The sequence below is a fragment of the Amia ocellicauda genome, chromosome 5 (assembly GCF_036373705.1).
Source record: "Amia ocellicauda isolate fAmiCal2 chromosome 5, fAmiCal2.hap1, whole genome shotgun sequence".
Lineage (NCBI taxonomy): Eukaryota > Metazoa > Chordata > Actinopteri > Amiiformes > Amiidae > Amia > Amia ocellicauda.
Genome location: NC_089854.1, coordinates 26,846 through 49,520, shown reverse-complemented (window position 1 = coordinate 49,520; position 22,675 = coordinate 26,846). Strand labels below are relative to the sequence as shown.

Sequence of the window (22,675 nt, the reverse complement as noted above, 5' to 3'; positions counted from 1 at the left end):
AGGGAAATTATTTATAGGCCGCTAACTCAAATATTCCAAATGACACTTAGAACAGGGGATGTGCCAACTGACTGGAAGACGGCAAATGTCATACCAATCCACAAGAAAGGGGACAAAACTGAGCCAGGAAATTACAGACCAATCAGTCTCACCTGCATCACCTGTAAAATGTGGGAAAAAATGATTAGACAGAAAATAGAGGAGCATCTCAATGAAAACCATATTCTTGGAGATAGTCGACATGGGTTTAGACGAAGCAGATCATGTCTTACTAATTTATTAAAATGTTTTGAACATGCAACTGCAGCTGTAGATCATGTGAAAGCATATGATATGATATTCTTAGATTTCCAAAAAGCTTTTGATAAGGTTCCACACCAAAGACTGATCCTCAAATTGGAAGCTGTAGGCATTCAGGGTAATGTAAGTAGATGGATTATGAACTGGTTGATGTATAGGAAACAGAGGGTGTCGATTAGAGGAGTCACTTCTAACTGGAGTGAGGTTGTTAGTGGAGTTCCACAGGGATCAGTACTAGGGCCTTTGCTTTTTCTAATCTATATTAATGATCTGGACTCTGGGATAGTTATCAAACTTGTCAAATTTGCAGATGATACTAAAATAGGTGGCTCAGCAGATACAATCTTGGCAGCACAGGCTATTCAGAGGGACTTAGATAATATTCAGTTGTGGGCCGATACCTGGCAAGTACAAGGTAATACATGCAGGTAACAAAAATGTCCACTATAATTACACTATGGGAGGTACAGATCTAGATGAAGTAATGCATGAGAAAGACCTAGGAGTCTATGTGGACTCCTCACTTTCTCCATCCAAGCAATGTGGGGAAGCAATAAAAAAAGGCAAACAGAATGCTAGGGTATATTGTCAAAAGTGTAGAATTTAAAACAAGGGAAGTAATGTTAAGACTGTACAATGCGCTAGTTAGACCTCATCTGGATACTGTGGACAGTTCTGGTCTCCACACTTCAAGAAGGATATTGCTGCTTTAGAGGCAGTTCAGAGGAGAGCAACCAGACTTATCCCAGGTCTGAAGGGAAAGTCCTACTCGGAGAGACTGAGGGAACTGAACCTTTTCACCCTGGAACAGAGGAGACTACGTGGGGACTTGATCCAAGTCTTCAAAATCATGAAAGGCATCGACCACATCAAACCAGAGGAGCTTTTCCAGATCAGCAGGGACACACACACCCGGGGACACAAATGGAAATTGGGCTTCAAGGCATTCAAAACGGAAAACAGGAGACACTTCTTTACACAGAGAGTAGTCACAATCTGGAATAAACTACCCAGCGATGTGGTTGAAGCTGAAAGTTTGAGAACATTTAAAAATAGTCTGGATAGGATCCTTGGATCACTTAGATATTAATGAACACCAAACGAGCACGATGGGTCGAATGGCCCCCTCTCGTTTGTAAACTTTCTTATGTTCTTATGTTCTTATACATGGACTGCCATTTTTAAACAGTTCTGGTGACTTGGAGACAGTGGGCAGCAGGCGGGAGTGTTGTGTGCCGTGCCAGGCTGGGCTGTAGCTCTCACCACCATGACACTGACAGAACGGCAGGCAGAAAGGCACCCAGACAGCAAAAGATTTCTGGTCCAGAACTGGTCCAAATGTGGCTGGAGAGTTGGCCCAGATCCGTATTCGAGGTCTCCAGTGTCAATTTGCACAATGGCCCAAAACCGGCTTGCATCTTCTGACCCAGGTGAGGCTACCAGATTTGGGCCAGAACACCAACATATGGGACAGTACCCACCCCCCCCCCCCCCACTCTCATAGTTTTTGACCGTAACCAGGGCGACTTACAAGATATAAGTGTAATACAAAGTGCACAAATACAGTACAAGGCATAAGACATTTTACTAATTTCAATTTACACAAGTGAATACAATAAATGAGGTCTTACATCCTGGATTGTAAAAGCCGAGTGCAGACAAGATGTTAGGACTCAGTCAAGGGCCAGGGGAGAGGGCGCATAGGCGAGATCAAAATAACAATATAAGCAGGGGCGTCGCAAGGGGGTAGGCATCCTAGGCAATTGCCCGGGCTGAGGGGGGCCCCCAAATATGAACCCCACCCCCCTCCGCTCTCATGTGAGAAAGGATTTATTTTGCCTCGGGCCCCCACATACCCTAGAATCACCTCTGAATACAAGTACTAGTAACGCAAGGCAAGTAGTGATAAAACATTGCAAAGTGCAATCCCACAGGAGAACAAAGGACCAAATCACAAGCAGAGTCTTATTATATAAAAAATAATTGACATATTACAGAGAAAAATAAACAGTTAGGAAAGCTAGGCATAATCTAAACCAGGGGTCTCAAACTCTTAGTCCGTGCGTGCTGGTTTTCATTCCAACGGAGTTCTCAATTACTTAATTTGTATAATTATTCAACTTGACATATTTAAAACATATATTGCGAGGTATTCTACAGCTGATTAACTAAAAGTGCATTTGTTTGAAGGTACAGTTGCTTATAGGTTTTCAACTCTTTTTTTTCCTCACACCTTTTAATTGATAACTGCGGCTACATGCCTGCAGACTTCCTACAGAAAACTACCATGCCCAGAATGCATCACTCTGGCGGCGTGTTTTCGTGGTTGCGTTCACGTCGCGCAGACTTCAGTCAATGGTCACGTTCTTGCTGCGCAGATTTCCGCAGTTCTGTGTGGGTCTGCGCGGCTTCACCAATAAGATCGGTGGGATTCTGCAAATCTGTGCAGAACTGCGGAAATCTGCGCAGAATATGAATATGTATCCAATGAATGCTCAGACTTTCCGCAGATCGTGAGCAGAGTGACTAAAGTCTGCTTGTCGCTCCCACCTAAACACACACTTCCCATCATAACGATAGGAGATACTGAACCAAAACAATAATAAAAATACAAAATACAATAGTACAAAATAAGAAGACTATTGCTGTTAATACAGCTCTGGGGAGGAACCTTATGCACCGGTCGAGGTGCGGCGGGACAGCAGAGGGTGCAGCACAGCGCTGAGTGTCCTTTGGGACAGTGCGAGTCTGGAGAGGAGAGCGGTGTGAAGACAGCGGCGCTAATCGAGCAGAGCGACGGGTAGAGACGGCTCTGGTACCGACAGGGTGGCACCGCGGCTGACGCTAATGTGATGGAGGACCCGTGTGAGTTTCTGGGAGTGAAGGGTCTGAATACGGGCAGCTTCACACACCGGCGCCCGGCGAGACAAAGACACAACTCGAGATAGCTGAAGTGCTGCAGCGGCATTAATATGATTCATAATAATAATAATAATATATTTATTTATTTATTTATTTATAACATTATTATTATTATTATTATTATTATTATTATTATTATTATTATTATTATTTTATTTATTTATTTTTATTATTATTATTATTATTATTATTATTATTTTTTATTAGCAGACGCCCTTATCCAGGTCGACTTACAAAATTGTAAGCATTAAAAAGTGCAATACAGTCTAGAATTACACATCAAAGCATAGCACAAATTACAAGTTCAAAACGACATGAGTGCATCATAGAAATATACAGGACGGGACACAGCAGGACAGTGTAGAGAACTGCTGGGTTACAGTAGGTCGTAACCGCAGAACAGGGTGCGCACAACCCCTAGAAACACCCCAAGAGCTTGAATTGCCCAACAGGTTCCAACTGCTGGACACCGAGTTGGACAGTGACAGCTCAGAGGGTGATGGGGGGGCAGTTGAGCACCAGAGCACCATGGTGCCCACTCCCCCCCAGAAGAGGGAGGTAGTTATAGTAGGAGACTCAATTCTTGAGGCGTAGATCACACAGTGTGTTCTAGTGACAAGGAGACCCGCATGGTATCTTGCCTGACTGGTGCTCAGGTTGCAGATCTCCCTAAACTAGTAGACGGGCTACTGGCCAAAGCCGGGGGGAATCCACTGGTCATGGTCCACATTGGAACCAATGGCATAGGAAAAGGTAGGACAGAGGTTCTGCAAGACAAATTTAAAGAGTTAGGAACAAAACTAAACAGCAGAACCTCCATGGTAGTTTTAATACTTCCGGTACCATGTGCATGGCCAGGGAGACAGGCAGAGATTAGAAAGTTTAACATGTGGTTGAAATCTTGGTGTAGGGAAGAGGGTTTTAGATTTATGGATTTATAGATTTACTTTCTTCTGGGATAGATGGGACCTGTACAAACTGGATGGTCTACATCTAAACAGAAGGGGGGCTAATGCATTGGGAGAGCGTATGTGAAGAGTAATTGAGAATCTTTTAAACTAGGGACCAGGGGGGCAGGGAGCTCTGACAATGGGAGATGTTCCACTAAGTAAAGAAAGCAAAAGGAAACTGCTAGTGGAAAATGCCAGGAGTATAAGGAACAAGATGTTGGACTTAGAAGCCACAGTGCTGGCGGGTGACTATGATGTTGTAGGAGTGACAGAAACATGGCTTACAGAAAATGATGGGGATGAATACAAGTTGGAAGGATACACACAGTTTATGAGAGACAGGCAAAATCGAAGAGGGGGTGGGGTAGCATTATATGTGAAAAATGACATTGAGGCAGAAGAACTCAAATTACATCCCAGTAACGGAACAGAATCTTTGTGGGTGAAACTTTTGAACAAGAGATCTGGAGGATTAGCGGTAGGAGTGTGTTACAGGCCACCAAACTCAGATATTCAGCATGATGTTGCATTGTACAGTGTAATCAGGACTGCATGTAGCAAGGATGTGGCTGTTATAATGGGGGATTTCAATTTCCCAAACTTAGACTGGGAAAGCCCAGTGGGGACTACAGAAGCAGAAATAGAAATGGTTGAGATGGTAAATGACTGCTTTCTAACTCAATTTGTCAGGGAACCAACCAGAGAGAGCGCATGTATTGACTTGATCTTTTCAAATGACCAAGATAGAGTCAGGGGGACACTAGTTAGAGAACCAGTGGCAAATTGTGATCACAATATGGTTAGCTTTGAGGCATTCTTTAAAAAAACAAGGTCCAAGTCTAAAACAATGGTCTACAATTTTAGAAAAGCAAACCTTGAAGGTATGAGACGGCACTTAGAAGAGGTAGACTGGAGCACACTGGATACAGAGTCCTTGAAAATGGATGGGTATATTTTAAGAATATACTACTTGAGGCTCAGGAGCAATTTGTACCAAAACTTAGCAAATTGAGGAACAAAAAACATTGGCCAAAATGGTTTAATAGAGGTATGCAAAAAAATATAAAGAGGAAGAAAGTGTTGTATAGCGCATACAAAAGGGATGGTGACGAAACAAAATACATAGAATATGTTGAGCTGCAAAGAGATCTTAAGAAAGGGATCAGGAAAGAAAAGAGGGAAATAGAAAGAAACATAGCTCTTGGAGCTAAAACCAATGCAAAGAGCTTTTTTCAATATTACAACAGCAAGCGGTCAATAAAGGAGGAGGTGAAACAGATAAAGGGCAAAAATGGAGGTATCTTGGAAAACGAACAAGATGTGGCAAATATTCTAATTTAGTATTTCACAGAGGTTTTCACAAAAAAAAAGACAAATGACATGCCACATGTTGACAATCAGTCCAGTCAAACCCTAAGAGAGATCAGGATAAATGAGGAGGAGGTACTAAAGGAACTAGCAGAATTAAAAACAAACAAATCACCTGGGCCAGATGGGATATTTCCAACAGTACTTAAAGAAATGAGGGAAATTATTTATAGGCCGCTAACTCAAATATTCCAAATGACACTTAGAACAGGGGATGTGCCAACTGACTGGAAGATGGCAAATGTCATACCAATCCACAAGAAAGGGGACAAAACTGAGCCAGGAAATTACAGACCAATCAGTCTCACCTGCATCACCTGTAAAATGTGGGAAAAAATGATTAGACAGAAAATAGAGGAGCATCTCAATGAAAACCATATTCTTGGAGATAGTCGACATGGGTTTAGACGAAGCAGATCATGTCTTACTAATTTATTAAAATGTTTTGAACATGCAACTGCAGCTGTAGATCATGTGAAAGCATATGATATGATATTCTTAGATTTCCAAAAAGCTTTTGATAAGGTTCCACACCAAAGACTGATCCTCAAATTGGAAGCTGTAGGCATTCAGGGTAATGTAAGTAGATGGATTATGAACTGGTTGATGTATAGGAAACAGAGGGTGTCGATTAGAGGAGTCACTTCTAACTGGAGTGAGGTTGTTAGTGGAGTTCCACAGGGATCAGTACTAGGGCCTTTGCTTTTTCTAATCTATATTAATGATCTGGACTCTGGGATAGTTATCAAACTTGTCAAATTTGCAGATGATACTAAAATAGGTGGCTCAGCAGATACAATCTTGGCAGCACAGGCTATTCAGAGGGACTTAGATAATATTCAGTTGTGGGCCGACACCTGGCAAATGAAATTAAATGTGGACAAGCGCAAGGTAATACATGCAGGTAACAAAAATGTCTGCTATAATTACACTATGGGAGGTACAGATCTAGATGAAGTAACGCATGAGAAAGACCTAGGAGTCTGTGGACTCCTACATTGGAGATAGTCAACATGGGTTTAGACGTGTCTTACTAATTTATTAGAATTTTTTGAACATGCAACTGCAGCTGTACATCACATGAAAGAATATGATAAGATATACTTAGATTTTCAGAAAGCTTTTGCATTGGTTCCACACCTAGGAGTCTATGTGGACTCCTCACTTTCTCCATCCAAGCAATGTGGGGAAGCAATAAAAAAGGCAAACAGAATGCTAGGGTATATTGTCAAAAGTGTAGAATTGAGAACAAGGGCAGTAATGTTCAGACTGTACAATGCGCTAGTTAGACCTCATCTGGATACTGTGGACAGTTCTGGTCTCCACACTTCAAGAAGGATATTGCTGCTTTAGAGGCAGTTCAGAGGAGAGCAACCAGACTTATCCCAGGTCTGAAGGGAAAGTCCTACTCGGAGAGACTGAGGGAACTGAACCTTTTCACCCTGGAACAGAGGAGACTACGTGGGGACTTGATCCAAGTCTTCAAAATCATGAAAGGCATCGACCACATCAAACCAGAGGAGCTTTTCCAGATCAGCAGGGACACACGCACCCGGGGACACAAATGGAAATTGGGCTTCAAGGCATTCAAAACGGAAAACAGGAGACACTTCTTTACACAGAGAGTAGTCACAATCTGGAATAAACTACCCAGCGATGTGGTTGAAGCTGAAAGTTTGAGAACATTTAAAAATAGTCTGGATAGGATCCTTGGATCACTTAGATATTAATGAACACCAAACGAGCACGATGGGTCGAATGGCCCCCTCTCGTTTGTAAACTTTCTCCTCTGTTCCAAGGTGAAAAGGTTCAGTTCCTCAGTCTCTCAGTAGGACATTCCCTTCAGACCTGGAATAAGTCTGGTTGCTTTCCTCTGAACTGCCTCTAGAGCAGTGAGTCTAGAGTTTATATATAGAGCTTACTCTAGAGCTTACTGTCTGACATGCATGCTCCCAGTTTATTTGCTGACTGGACACTTTATTAGCACTTCTGAATGATGTTCTGATATAATGACTCGTATAGGAATTGAATCAACTGTGAGTTTTCAGAGCTGCTGTTCTCAGTGCTGTTCTCCTGTGTCGTCTCTCCCCCAGGAGCTGTAGAGGCCAGCGCTCTCCCTGACTCTGGGGAAAGGGCTCCCACTGAGCAGCAACACTGGGAGCAGGAGTGGGGCTCCAGTCTGAGGCAGGACACAGAGCCCACAGCTACTGAAGACAACCAGGGGCTGAGTGAGCAGCCCAGGAGCAGACAGAGTGAGGAGGAGCTCAGGGGACAGGAGTCTGGCCACATGGCAGAGCCACACACTGAGGGGTCAACACAGGGACTCGGAACGCTGGGATCTGACACCGCAGGGTCAAAGGTCATGCTAAAGGTCATAAAGCACGACCCTGAGCTGGACTGCACCCACACTGCGGATCTCTGCAAGACCCAGTCTCTGGGATCTGAGTGTGGACCCAGTGCAGCTGGTGCTGAGCCGGGCTCTACCAGAACACAGTGTGGACCCAGTCTGCTGTCTGATCACATCAAAACAGAGGACGACACACTGGAGTGTGTTTACACACTGGAGCCGAGAACACAAACTCCCTTCAGACACGCACTCAGTCATCTCAAAATTGACAATATTACAGACAGCGCCTGGGATCTGTGGCCTGAGCTCCCTGTAGCTGGACAGTGTGACCTGGGGCCTGAGCTCCCTGTAGCTGGACAGTGTGGCCTGGGGCCTGAGCTCCCTGTAGCTGGACAGTGTGACCCACAGTCTGCTGCCTTGAGGACGGGGCTCAGTGGGGGGAGGGACAGTGCACTGAGTGGGGAGAGCCCATCATTGCAGCGCAGACAGCTGCGTCCCAGACCCCCTACACCACCTCGATCCTCCAGCTCCCCCTCCTCACCACTGCAGCATGGAAAACAGCGTCCCCATCACCAGCCCCAGAGTAGGAAGAGCCTCACAGGGGCATCACAGCTGATTAAGCAGCACAGCACTCACAGAGAGAAGACATTCCGCTGTGCCCATTGTGGGAAGTGCTTCTTTCGGGCACATCATCTCATCGCACACCAGCGCATTCACACAGGAGAGAAACCGTTCAGTTGTGACCAATGTGGGAAGAGTTTCTCTCAGATAGGTAGCCTCATCGCACACAGGCGCGTTCACACAGGAGAGAGACCATTCTGCTGTCTGCTGTGTGGGAAGAGCTTCTCTCGAACGTCTAATCTCAAAACACACCAGCGGATTCACACAGAGAAACCTTACAGTTGTGCCCAGTGTGGAAAGTGCTTCTCTCTGGCAGATAGCCTACACGCACACCAGAGCATTCACACAGCCAAGAGACTGTACAGCTGTGCCCATTGTGGGAAGAGCTTCAATAAGGCATTTTATCTCAATATACACCAGCGCACTCACACAGGAGAGAAACCGTTCTGCTGTCTCCTGTGTGGGAAAAACTTTTCTAGAGCATCTAATCTCAATGTACACCAGCGCCTTCACACAGGAGAGAAACTACACAGCTGTGCCCAATGTGGGAAGAGGTTCTCTCGTGCTGCACATCTCAATGCACACCAGCGCATTCACACAGCCGAGAGACTGCACTGCTGTGCCCAGTGTGGGAAGAGCTTCAATAAGGTATCTAGCCTCAAGAAACACCACCGCGTTCACACACAAGAGAAATTGCACCGCTGTGTGCAGTGTGGGAAAAGTTTCGCTCATCCATCTTATCTCGACCGACACCAGAACATTCACAGGAGCGAGAGACCGTACTGCTGTGTACATTGTGGGAAGGGCTTCTCTCAGACAGCTCATCTCAATAGACACCAGCGCATTCACACGGGAGAGAAACCATTCTGCTGTCTCCTGTGTGGGAAGAGCTTCTCCGATATTTCTAATCTCAACAGACACCGGCGCACTCACACAGGACAGAGACCATAGTGCACAGTGTAGGAAGTGTTTCATAGAAACATGAGTCTCAGTCTTGGGTGGGCATTATTGTCATTGTTATTATTAAAGTTTTTAACCATCATCCAAGGTTTCTTACATGGTTTGTCAATCACTAACCTGCATTGTCTTCTAGAGACACTGTATAACACACATGACATCATCTAAATGAAAATGTATCCACACAATGAGCCACACTGCACAAACTGGTGGGCTCTTACTTAGTGTACTTTCATAATGGGTAATAAAGTTTATCATTTTTATGGCTGTAAATCACTTTGAGAGTCCCAAAATACTCATTATTTCTGAAAAATACAGAGAACACTGCAGAAATGCATCCCAGTGGAACACAATATCATGACATCTACCAGCGAAAGCGACTGTTCAGTCTGCTGTTGTCAGCAATATCATTGTTTTTACTGTTTGTATTATCACACAAGTTAAATATTAAAATGTGTAACAGTTCACTCTAAACAAATAGAAATGGAGTTGGACTTCACTGAATCTGTCTGATATTCAAAGTAGACGCCATTTAATTATTTCCTTTTTTATCTTTTATTGTTGTCCTTTAGTCTTGTAGCACTCTTTTATTAGCCAGTAAACCAATTGCTTTTGATGACAGTTTCCCCACCTTTTTATTTTGCTGTCTGTTTACTCACACATTTGTTTAGAGTGAACTGTTACAGAATTCAACTTATAGTTGAATGTTTGGTTTTGGTGGTCCCCGAAGGATAAGAATCAACATTTTCATAATGTACAGTCATAACATGAACGTTTGTGTATCAAGGAAAGAAAACGCAGTATATAAGCATTTGGCCAGATAACTCTTATTAAATAATAATTAATTATATTCATATTTACATGTTATACAATTAAAAAACAAACACAAGTTTAATTTGCTCCCTAACAGTCTGTTTCAAGAGATTGCTGTGATGGACATAGTCTTCATCCAGTGACGGTTGTCTTTGTCTTCGAGTTGGGACAGGACTGGACAGTGGGGTAGAAGAAATCAGTCACTACTTTGCCAAGTTTGTTGGGTCTTCGTGGTTCTGCTAAAACTATAAATTGAGCATTGGAGACTTAAAACTAATGGTATGTATTATTATTACAACGCATCCAAGGTGACATACAGAATTCATGAATTCATGGCATTTAGTCACGTTCCTAGGTGGGGATCTTGGAAATACTGATCAAGCCCCCCTTTTAAATCACTGGATTTATTTCCACATTACGTCTTTGGTGTCCCCAAATTCATGCACCCAGTCAGCAGTTACCCCGCTCTATTAGTACAATGTGTGCGTTTTGTTCTCAAGTTTTAGTCCCAAAACTATAAAGACTGTGATTGATAGGGGTGACATCCTTGTTCTTTATTTTCAAGGGAAGGATCATTTGCAGTGCTCATGCACTAGAGACACTGACACACAGGCCTCTGCTGATGCTGCTGTATTGATCGTTAACATAATTCGCTCTCGCTGGCTTTTGTCTGAACAAGTGGCATTCATTAGAGATCAGTTGCCACGTGTGTGCTGGAGGTGGTAATTGTCAGTCATTCAATAATGGGGAAAAGAAAACCAGAAAAAACTGAGCATCCTGATTCTATTCCTGAGCATCAAAAAAATGTGGATTTCTTCTGGTGAGTAAAATCATTCATTCTATATTTCGTTCCAGTTTAAAGTTCCTTTAGAGTTTTCTTTCTCAGAGCGTTTCGATCTAGTATTGAATTTCATCTTGTGCATGTCGTTTTCACTCAGATTGCTCCAGATTACATTTCCAGAGGTCTAGTTTTAAAACATTTCTGTGTAGGGCCCCCTGATGCCCCGCCCAGACCACCGAACCCCCCCCCCCCTTCCCCACTACAAAATGTTGGGGACACCTAAAGCATTATGCTGAATAAATTAATAATCTATACATCACATATTTATAGTTTTACATTTTGGTCCCTGTGACAATTGGCAACTACTAGGGGTGGACGGTATACCAGTTTGAACGTGAATACTGGTATGAGGTTGTGCCGTGGTGTGGATTTTGTCATATCATGGATATCGCAATAAATTTATGAAATAAGGTGTTTAGGAAATTGTTTTGTTCACAAAGTGATACAGTAAAAATAGCCAATGTTTTGCTTTTATAATAAATAGTAAATACAAGTAGGAAAGAAGATAAAACTATGTAGTTTATCATATTATTGTGCTATAAGGTTGAAAGCAAACTTTTGTCATTATTATCTGAATTGGGCTCATAACATTTCACTCATAATTTCTCTGTATATCGTGATATCATACCATTATCGCCTGGAGGGTGGAAAATATTGTGATATTAATTTCAGTTCATATCGTCCACCCCTAGCCCCTGCAACAATTCGTCCCTGCTTCAATTCGCCCCCATCATAAATTACATAAGGACCAGGGGGGCAGGGAGCCCTGACAATGGGAGATGTTCTACTAATGAGAAACTAAAGGAAACTGCTAGTAGGAAAGTCCTGAAATGTTTGTACCTCAATGCCTGGAGTATAAGGAACAAGATGTTAGACCTAGAAGTCACAGTGCTGGCGTGTGACTATGATGTTGTAGGAGTGACAGAAACATGGCTTACAGAAAATGATGAGGATGAATTTGATGCTGGAAGTGTAACCTTGTGACGCAACAGGGCATGTACAGTGTACACTACATCATAACAAAGAAACATAAGAACATAAGAAAGTGTCCAATCGAGAGGAGCCCATTCACCCCATCGTGCTCGTTTGGTGTCCATTAATAACTAAATGACCCAAGGATCCTCTCCAGTCTGTTTTTGAATGTTCCCAAATTGTCTCTTCAGCCACATCGCTGGGGAGTTTGTTCAGATTGTGACGCCTCTCTGTGTGAAGAAGTGTCTCCTGTTTTCTGTCTTGAATGCCTTGAAGCCCAATTTCCATTTGTGTCCCCGGGTGCGTGTGTCCCTGCTGATCTGGAAAAGCTCCTCTGGTTTGATGCGGTCGATGCCCTTGTAGCATAAGGTACACTTATACATTTCAATTAAAGAAGTGAATTTATAGTATCACCTTATCATGAATCCTGGAATCTTGTAGTACTCAATTTCCGTAATAATTGGACGCAGACACCAATTCCAAATATATAAATTGTCAAATTTATTAAAAACAAAGACTAAATCTAGCACTACACTAATTATACAAAAAGGGAAAAACTAATTAAAATTAAACTCTAGATCAACAAATCAAAGACAAATCACTTCCGTGACCAAATCAAAGACCATGGGATCGCATATAATAACACACAAATCGTTAAACAAAAAAGGTTATAAACACATTGACTACAATACCGGTTAGTAAGACGAAGGTGAGTCTCTCATTAGTATTGTTAGTCAGACATTAAATAACTACACAGGTTAGTATTTATGTCAGGTAACTTATCGTTATATATATATCAGTCTCATTTACGTTTAGGTGCCGAGAAAGATCCATTACTTGTTACCACAATTTCCCTTAACTGATTATTATTCAATGATTAAGGATAGGCAGGGCCACCAATAATCTAATGTCTATTAACTTGTGTCAATTTCAGACTAAACAGTTAAACAGGAATGAGAAGATATTTCTCGGCGTTGACAGATTTTATTTCTAAAATTATCAACAAAACAGTTTAATGCAACACACATTTATATTTAAGAAAACTAAATGATATTACACATTCTAGAGTTATGAATCACAGATTAACATTTCTAATTGATTTCTCAAATGTCATGAATCATGAACTCCAAACTGTTAAACTTATCTGAACTTCGTCGCAGAGAGGCCTCTCTGTCTTCGGGCTCAGATAACAGCACACGGCACGAGGTCCGTGTGGTTTGGAACAAAGGCAGTCCGGTTTGGCTTTGTCCAAGAACTTCCACTCAGTCGATGCACCTGGAAGTTGGGGTTTCGCGAAAGTAGAGTCGTTTCCAAACAGATTTTCCACTGGTTTGAAGGCTCCAAGGTTGTGCACAAAATCTTCTTGGCAAGCAGGGTCTCTCACCGTACTGATTTGAAGACAAAGTCTTTGAGGAAAGCAGGGCCCTGTTTGTTCCAAGGGTCAAGTTTCTTAAGACTCAAATAGCTATTTAAATGACTGAACACTTTTGTATACAGTCGACTTAGTCAATTGTCCAGCTGTAAAACTCCACTGATCAGGTGGGCACAGGCGGGCAGCGCAGTCTGTAAAGTTCTTTATTTAATAAAGTCCTTTAAAAGAATTCTTCATACGGCTCAATCTCCTTCTCCCAGTTTAACTCTTCTGTTGCCGGCAAAGACTTAGTTGGTTTCTGGTTCCGGTTCTGGCAACAGAGCTACAGGTTGAGCTGTGGCAGCGAGTTACTGGTTCAGGTGAGAGAGAGAGAGAGAGAGACTGACTGTCCGCTGTTCTTTATAGTCTGTCAGATCAATAGGTGATTGGACCCTGAGTTCTTGAGATTGGATTTCGGTTTCAGCCCCCAGTGTCCTATTGGAGGGGGGCTTGATTTATGACTGATGTCAATCCATGCCATCTTTTGGAAATGCCGGTTGGCTTGGGTTCGTAGCTCTGTGTCGGGATTTCGGCTCTCATCTACTTCAAAGAGTTTTTATCACCTACAGGCCCCTTTCTCCAGACATTTCACAGCAGGACTCTAAACCATTCGGCCCATTCTCGGTGCCATCCTCCCCAAAACTGTCACTTTGATGCAAACCAGTTCCAAGCTGATGAGCTAAGGAAATCTGATAACTTTGGGGGGGAGAGGTCTTCTTTAGATCAGTGCTTCAGCTCAGAGCCCAGATGCTCTTATCCAAATACACCCAACATAACGCTACAACAGTTAAACAGGAATGAGAAGATATTTCTCCGCGTTGACAGGTTTTATTTCTAAAATTGTCAAACAAAACAGTTTAATGCAACACACATTTATATTTAAGAAAACTAAATGATATTACACATTCTAGAGTTATGAATCACAGATTAACATTTCTAATTGATTTCTCAAATGTCATGAATCATAAACTCCAAACTGTTAAACTTATCTGAACTTCGTCACAGAGAGGCCTCTCTGGCTTCGGGCTCAGATAACAGCACATGGCACGAGGTCTGTGTGGTTTGTAACAAAGGCAGTCCGGTTCGGCTTTGTCCAAGAACTTCCACTCAGTCGATGCACCTGAAAGTTGGGGTTTCGCGAAACAGAGTCTTTTCCAAACAGATTTTCCACTGGTTTGAAGGCTCCAAGGGTGCGCACAAAATCTTCTTTGCAAGCAGGGTTTTTCCACCGTAGTTACTTGAAGACAAAGTCTTTGAGGAAAGCAGGGCCCTGTTCGTTTACAAGGGTCAAGTTTCTTAAGACTCAATAGCTATTTAAATGACTGACACTTTCGTATTCAGTCGACTTAGTCAATTGTCCAGCTGTAAAACTCTACTGATCAGGTGGGCACAGGCGGGCAGGCGCAGTTTTTAAAGTTCTTTATTTAATAAAGTCCTTTAAAAGAATTCTTCGTACGGCTCAATCTCCTTCTCCCAGTTTAACTCTTCTGTTGCCGGCAAAGACTTAGTTGGTTTCTGGTTCCGGTTCTGGCAACAGAGCTACAAGTTGAGCTGTGGCAGCGAGTTACTGGTTCAGGTGAGAGAGAGAGAGAGAGAAAGATGCCATGCGCTACCATTTATACGCCTGTCAGATCAATAGATGATTGGTTCTTGAGTTTGTGAGATTGGATTTTGGTTTCGGCCCCCAGTGTCCTATTGGAGGTGGGGTTGATTTATGACTGATGTCAATCCATGCCATCTTTTGGAAATGCCGGTTGGCCCGGGTTCGTAGCTCTGTGTCGGGATTTCGGCTCTCGTCCATTTCAAAGAGTTTTTATCACCTACAGGCCCCCTTCCCCAGACATCTCACAGCAGGGATTCCAAGCTATTTGGCCCATTCTTGGTGCCATCCTCCCAAGACTGCCACTTTGATGTAAACCAGTTCACACGCTGATGAACCAAGGAAATCTGATAACTTTGGGGGGGAGAGGTCTTCTTTAGATCAGTGCTTCAACTCAGAACTAAAATGCTCTTATCAAAATACACCCCCCATAACGCTACACCCTTCATGTGTATGTATACTCTGGACTGAATTAATTTTATTTAGTGGAGCTGCTGAAGAACCAATAGCAAACAATGTAATCAGACAATGTAATCTCATCTTCACACTTTTCATGTGCAATCACCTGTCTACCATGCACACTACTAGCACATCAGAGAGACACTAATGGACAAATCTGGGTCAATAAGATCTCATTTGTGAGATCTACAGGTGTCTGTAGCCTTTTCAGAAATTTGACTGGAACTAATTCTGTGCTTCTCACAGTGGGCTGGACCAAAGTGTGCTAAAATACCGAGCAATTCAATTGTTAAAGAGTAAAATAGTTCACTTACTAACCAGCAGGTAAAGCCTTCAGAGGTTATCCCCCCCAATTTCACCTGTAGTGACTTCATGGATCATTTCAATAGCAAAGTTAACAGCATTAGAAAACAGATAGAACAGGAAACATACACAGATACTATAGCTGACACATGCAGTCCTTCACAGCCCCTGCCTACCTTGGACTCGTATAACGTAGTAAATCACCAGAAATTGGTCTCCTTAATTACTAAAATGAAAACAACAACCTGCGCACTAGACCCTATACCCACTAAACTGCTAAAACAATCCCTGCCATTAATTATTCACAGAATACACAATATTATGAATGTCTCTTTATCCTCAGGATCTGTTCCTGAATCATTTAAAATAGCTGTAATTAAACCACTTCTTAAGAAACCCAGTGCCGACCCTAACCAACTTAAACACTATCGACCTATCTCAAACCTTCCCTTCCTTTCTAAGGTTCTAGAGAAAGTAGTTGCAAACCAACTGCAAGCTTTTTTAACCGATAATCATCTTTATGAAGAATTTCAATCAGGCTTCCGTTAAGGCCATAGTACAGAAATGGCCCTGTAAAAAGTATTGAATGACGTGTTTCAGTCCTCCGATGTAGGGCACGCCAGTGTTATTATTTTATTTGACTTAAGTGCGGCTTTTGACACAATCGACCACAAAATCTTGATACACCGCTTAGAAAACCGTATTGGCCTATCTCGCAATGTGCTTTCATGGTTTAATTCATATCTTTCAAACAGACTCCAATACGTACAGATTAACGAGAACCACTCAAATTTAACTGAGGTTAAGTACGGAGTCCCACAGGGCTCAGTCCTCGGACCTATACTTTTTCATTGTACATGCTCCCTTTAGGTGATATCATTCAACGACATAATATTAACTTTCACAGTTACGCAGACGACACACAATTATATCTGTCAGTAAATCCTAACAACACCATAGACCTAGAAAAACTGATGTGCTGTCTGTCTGAGATTAAAACATGATGAGGAAAAGCCAGCCACCAGCAAGAAGTGGCCTTCACAAGACAGTGAGGACAGGAGACTTACCAAGGCAAAACCCGAAGAACCCTCCTCCAACAAGGTGCGGGAGAGTTTGCCCTCACATATGTCTCCAGATGAGTCTAAAATGGGCTTCCAATGGTTCATATTGCACAGATTATACTTTAACATGTAGCTCTGGACTTGCTCTATCAGGAAAGATGGCTCATATCATGCTGGAGTGTGTAGTTTGGAAGTTGAAGCTGCACAAAATGTAAATGTAAATGTAATTGTAATGCGCTCTGGGTTGCAATATGGAAGCCCCAGATTTTCCTGAAATTAGTTAAAAATGGGTCAAATTGCTCCTTTTATGTATATGGTATGGTATGGTATTTTACTGTTATTTATTTATCTATTGCATTTATTGTTCATTTCTTATATCCTTTGTATTTGTGTCTTGCGTTTAACTTGTAAAACACTTTGAGACACCTTGGTGTGAAAGAGTGCTATACAGGGTTGGGGAGTAATGGAATGCAAGTAGTGGAGTTACGTAATCAGATTACAGAATTGCAATACTTGTATTCCTGTTATGTTCCTCCTGTCCAGGGGCGTAGTTTGTTGGGGGCATGGGGGGGAGGTAACCCCCCCCAATATTCAAATCTAGCAATTACAACCCCCCCAATATTTGTATCATGATCACATGAAAAATATGTAGAATTTATTTATTTTGTAGCAATATTTTTGTTCCTAACTGAATGTGAGTTTGTCATAATAAATCAGACAAAAATACTTAAGTCCTCCTCCATTGCACAAATTGATAACGCCCAATTTTCCTTCGCAAATGTTCGCGCTTTCCTCAACACAGAGCTGAGCCCTTTGACTGCAGATTGGGGAGCACAGGTAGCTCTGAAAATGAAGAGAACCGCTGCCCAGCAGACTATTTTAAATTGCTGGTCAAAGACAGACAGCAAAAAGACTAAAATATGTACTGAGAAGGTATGATAATATTGTGTAATTTGACTAATGTCACTTCACATATATTGTATCTTCATTCATTGCAGTTACCACAACTACTAATATAATAAGCTTGCGAAAACAGCCTTCTGTTTTTAATAGTTCCCGTAATGATCAACAGCATGAATGTTCACACTGGAAGTTATACACTCACCTAAAGGATTATTAGGAACACCATACTAATACTGTGTTTGACCCCCTTTCGCCTTCAGAACTGCCTTAATTCTACGTGGCATTGATTCAACAAGGTGCTGAAAGCATTCTTTAGAAATGTTGGCCCATATCGATAGGATAGCATCTTGCAGTTGATGGAGATTTGTGGGATGCACATCCAGGGCACGAAGCTCCCGTTCCACCACATCCCAAAGATGCTCTATTGGGTTGAGATCTGGTGACTGTGGGGGCCAGTTTAGTGCAGTGAACTCATTGTCATGTTCAAGAAACCAATTTGAAATGATTCGACCTTTGTGACATGGTGCATTATCCTGCTGGAAGTAGCCATCAGAGGATCCATGTTCTCATTCTGTTTACGCCAAATTCTGACTCTACCATCTGAATGTCTCAACAGAAATCGAGACTCATCAGACCAGGCAACATTTTTCCAGTCTTCAACTGTCCAATTTTGGTGAGCTTGTGCAAATTGTAGCCTCTTTTTCCTATTTGTAGTGGAGATGGGTGGTACCCGGTTGGGTCTTCTGCTGTTGTAGCCCATCCGCCTCAAGGTTGTACATGTTGTGGCTTCACAAATGCTTTGCTGCATACCTCGGTTGTAATGAGTGGTTATTTCAGTCAAAGTTGCTCTTCTATCAGCTTGAATCAGTCGGCCCATTTTCCTCTGACCTCTAGCATCAACAAGGCATTTTCGCCCACAGGACTGCCGCATACTGGATGTTTTTCCCTTTTCACACCATTCTTTGTAAACCCTACAAATGGTTGTGCGTGAAAATCCCAGTAACTGAGCAGATTGTGAAATACTCAGACCGGCCCGTCTGGCACCAACAACCATGCCACGCTCAAAATTGCTTAAATCACCTTTCTTTCCCATTCAGACATTCAGTTTGGAGTTCAGGAGATTGTCTTGACCAGGACCACACCCCTACTTGCATTGAAGCAACTGCCATGTGATTGGTTGGTTACATAATTGCATTAATGAGAAATTGAACAGGTGTTCCTAATAATCCTTTAGGTGAGTGTATAGTTAAGCAATATCACAAGAGCAAGAATGTTGTTTTCTCGAACGTAATGTTAAGTGAGGTGACATACAATTTACACATAATATGAAATTAAACAAAGCCACAACAGAACCATTGTGTTTCTCTGAGCAACACGCAGTTTACAGCCCATGCTAAAAGTCACTCCCACTGCCATGCAACAACTGTGTATGCTCAGGAAACTAACAGCATAGCTTCACAACTCACCTCAGTTGTTTCTTGACAACAGGAGGAAGCAAGAAATGCATTGCTAAAAATTGTAGGATGTATTCAGTATTTGGCTCGACAAGGTATTGCACTGAGAGGTTATGATGGAGAGGGGACATTTTTCCCAAATTCTAAAATGCAAGGCAGCAGATGATCCAGCCCTTAACAAGTGGATAGCACAAAAGCATAATTACAAAAATCCTCAAATTCAAAATGACATACTCAGCATAATGAGCAATGACATCATCAGAGGAATAGCTGATACAATTCATTCACTTCAAGTCACTCAGTTCGCTTTAATTGTTGATGGAACACAAGATGTCTCAGGCACAGAGCAAGAGTGTGTTTGTCTTCGTTATGTTGACCACGACTTGATTCCTCATGAGGAATTCATTGTTTTTTACGCAGTGACAGAATCTACAGGAGAGTCTTGCAAAAATGGTAATAGATTTATTGTCTCGATTACATTTGCCATTATCTGCATTGCGTGGCCAGACATATGATGGTGCATCCAATGTCTGGCAAATACTCAGGAGCACAGGCTGTAATTAGAAAGAAACAGCCTTTATCTTTATATGTGCACTGTGGAGCTCATTGTGTAAACCTAGTTACTCAAAAGGCATGCACAGCTTCAAAACTGCTGAGAGATTCTCTTGACTGGGTGCATCTGCTAGGAAATCTGTGTAGCCTGTCTGGTAAATTCAAAGAAAAGTTCAACCAGATTGCTACCGCAGATCATGGTATCTCAAGCACTCTAAAGCCTCTCTGTCAAACACGATGGACAGTATGACACCAAGCAATAACATCTGTTCTCAAGCAGTATAATTCTGTACCCACTCCCTTAGAGGAAATGTCAAACAGCAATGCTCCTAGTGCAGCCACCGCCAATGGCTTGCACCAACAGTTTCTCAAAGGCTATACCTTACTGGGTCTTGTGTTGGCAGGAGCTGTGATTGAAGAGTTGGAATGTTTGAATACTTCTCTCCAAAGAAAAACACAAACTATCTCTGGCATGAAAGATGCTGTTTCTTGTGTTCAGTCTGTTTTGAAGACAAATGAAATGAAGAAGCCTTTCAAAGTATTTTTGAGCAAGCCACTGTGATTGTGAATTCAAAATGAGTATCAAATTACCAAAAATAAGACAACCACCTAAGTGTTTTAGAGTAGAAGCAAGCACATTCACACCAAAAACAGCAACAGAGCATTACAGAGATGAGTTTTATCGGGTCCTTGATGTTGTTGAGGCAGAGCTCAATTAACGTTTTCAGCAGGAAGGTCTACTGAACCTGCAGAAACTAGAGAACACTCTGCTCACTGGACAAATTCATTCAGTGTGTGGTGAGTATCCTGAGATCAACAGCCAGTTGCTTGCAGTTCAGTTACACATGTTTAGAGATAACTACCAGTTTGGATCCAGTATGGAGGCATTCTTAAAGGTTCATCAGTGGAAGTACATGGCCTTTTCAGTGAAGTGGAAACTCTGGTCAGGTTGCTCCTGGTTGTACCAGTCTCATCTTCTGAAGCAGAAAGGAGCTTTAGTGCCCTTAGAAGGTTGAAAAACTGGCTACGCTAGAGGATGTCGCAAAAGAAACAAAATCATGTGACAGTTTGTCATGTCCACCAAGACAAGTTGGACCTCTTAGACAAGAAGTTGGTGTGCCAACAATGAGTATCCTAATCCCAAGTTTACAGTTGTGCAAGAGCTGACTACTGTATGTGTTTCCATTTCAAAAGGATTACAGTGCATTACAGCAGCATGTAAAAATCTCAATATAAATTATTTAAATCTGAGTTGAATTTGTAATTAGTTACAGTGTGCATTCATTTTATGTTCTTATTTATTCAAACAAACATTTGATCATAAATGCTTACAGATAGATAAAGCAGAGAGACAGACAAATTGATATATATTATCCAATAACACTGCACATATAACAAAGATGTATTTATTATTTTTCGTATAAAAAAAATATCAGGAAGCATACCCACACTTCAACCCCGCCAATGTTCAAACCAAATCTACGCCCTTGCTCCTGTCAGACGAGTATTCTGATTACCGATACTTTTTAAAAACAGTAAGAGATTACGGATACATAATTTACATTAAGTTAAAGTGTACAAGTGTAAGGAAATCTGAAGGGGCGTGTGAAGTATTTGCAACAGAGTTTTTATTTACGGTCTCTGGTCAAAGAGCGGCTGATTCGGCGCCATTGCACAACAAGCAACAGAATGGAGCTGCTAGGCACGGATGTCCCAGCCAGTAACACACAGCTCTACTGCGGCCACTGCGGCAGCACTGTGTGTGCAGGGATTTAACTTGTGGAAGTACAGGCAATTGTTCACTTCCAAAGAAAGAAAAATGAACAAATATTAAAGTGCAATACAAGATGTGCCGACCACGGGACAATGTCTGCTTCCAAGGACTAAACTTAAAATAATAATAATAAAAAAACATCTGGAGGTAAGATTTAATTTTTTAAGGGTGCAACTGTAATACAATTATGCTTGACATGCGAGTAGAAAATACAAATTTTAATCACAATTATAATAAATTTGATTTAATAATTACATATTTTTATGAAAGCGTAATAAGCAAAACGACAGCACAGAAATAGTATAACCAAAAACATCATCGATGGTTTGTATTTGCAGTAATAAGTTATCCTATCTTAATTTAAAATACATCCACGTACATTACAAATAGTTCCTGTGCATCCTAGCTGGTTCTGTGACCTTAACAATGAAAAACTTAATATAATACCAAAATAACAGCATACAACGTGATAATTGTCTAAAACAAAATAAATCAAACGGAATAAACGCCTGACCCGTGGCGTGTGCGGTGCTCTTTACAGTCTGCGTTCAGGGGATCCTCACAGGTCAAATCTGTAAACTTTTACAAACCGATAGATTTCACTTAATTGAAGGTTAGAAGTCAATAATGTGTTAATTGCAGAAACAAGATGCAGAACATTCATCACTTGTTGATACTTAAAAATAACGCCCTAATTGCATTGATTTCAGACTGTGTTTTCGGTGGTGGTGAATTGAAACCAGTGATAACAATATCATGGATAACAATACGTGGCGTTTAAATCCCCTTTATTATAGCAAGTTGCTTGATCCGTGTATCTTCACAGACAGAACAAAATAAACTGTAGTCTTTATAAGCATTAAACGTACTTACAATTTACAGTCAAGGTACCTATTTAAGTTTGAAAGAAAATAGGTTTCACTATATTATTATTTATTTATTAGCAGATGCCCTTGTCCAGGGCGACTCACACTATATCAGTGATTAGCAGAAAACTGAAACCAACTCCTGTATTAAAATAACTGAACATGATTGATGCCTTGTATTTTTGCACTTATGTTGTAAGT

At 41.7% G+C, this 22,675-nt stretch overlaps 1 protein-coding gene across 1 annotated transcript; it reads left to right on the top strand.

Annotated features, from left to right (window-relative positions):
- Positions 1–2,839: 2,839 nt before the first annotated feature.
- LOC136749069 (zinc finger protein ZFP2-like) lies at positions 2,840–9,967 on the top strand. Its single transcript, XM_066703002.1, has 2 exons — positions 2,840–3,165; positions 7,634–9,967. The coding sequence occupies exon 2, from the start codon at positions 7,828–7,830 to the stop codon at positions 9,457–9,459; it is 1,632 nt and encodes a 543-aa protein (XP_066559099.1). The 5' UTR covers positions 2,840–3,165; positions 7,634–7,827; the 3' UTR covers positions 9,460–9,967.
- Positions 9,968–22,675: the final 12,708 nt, after the last annotated feature.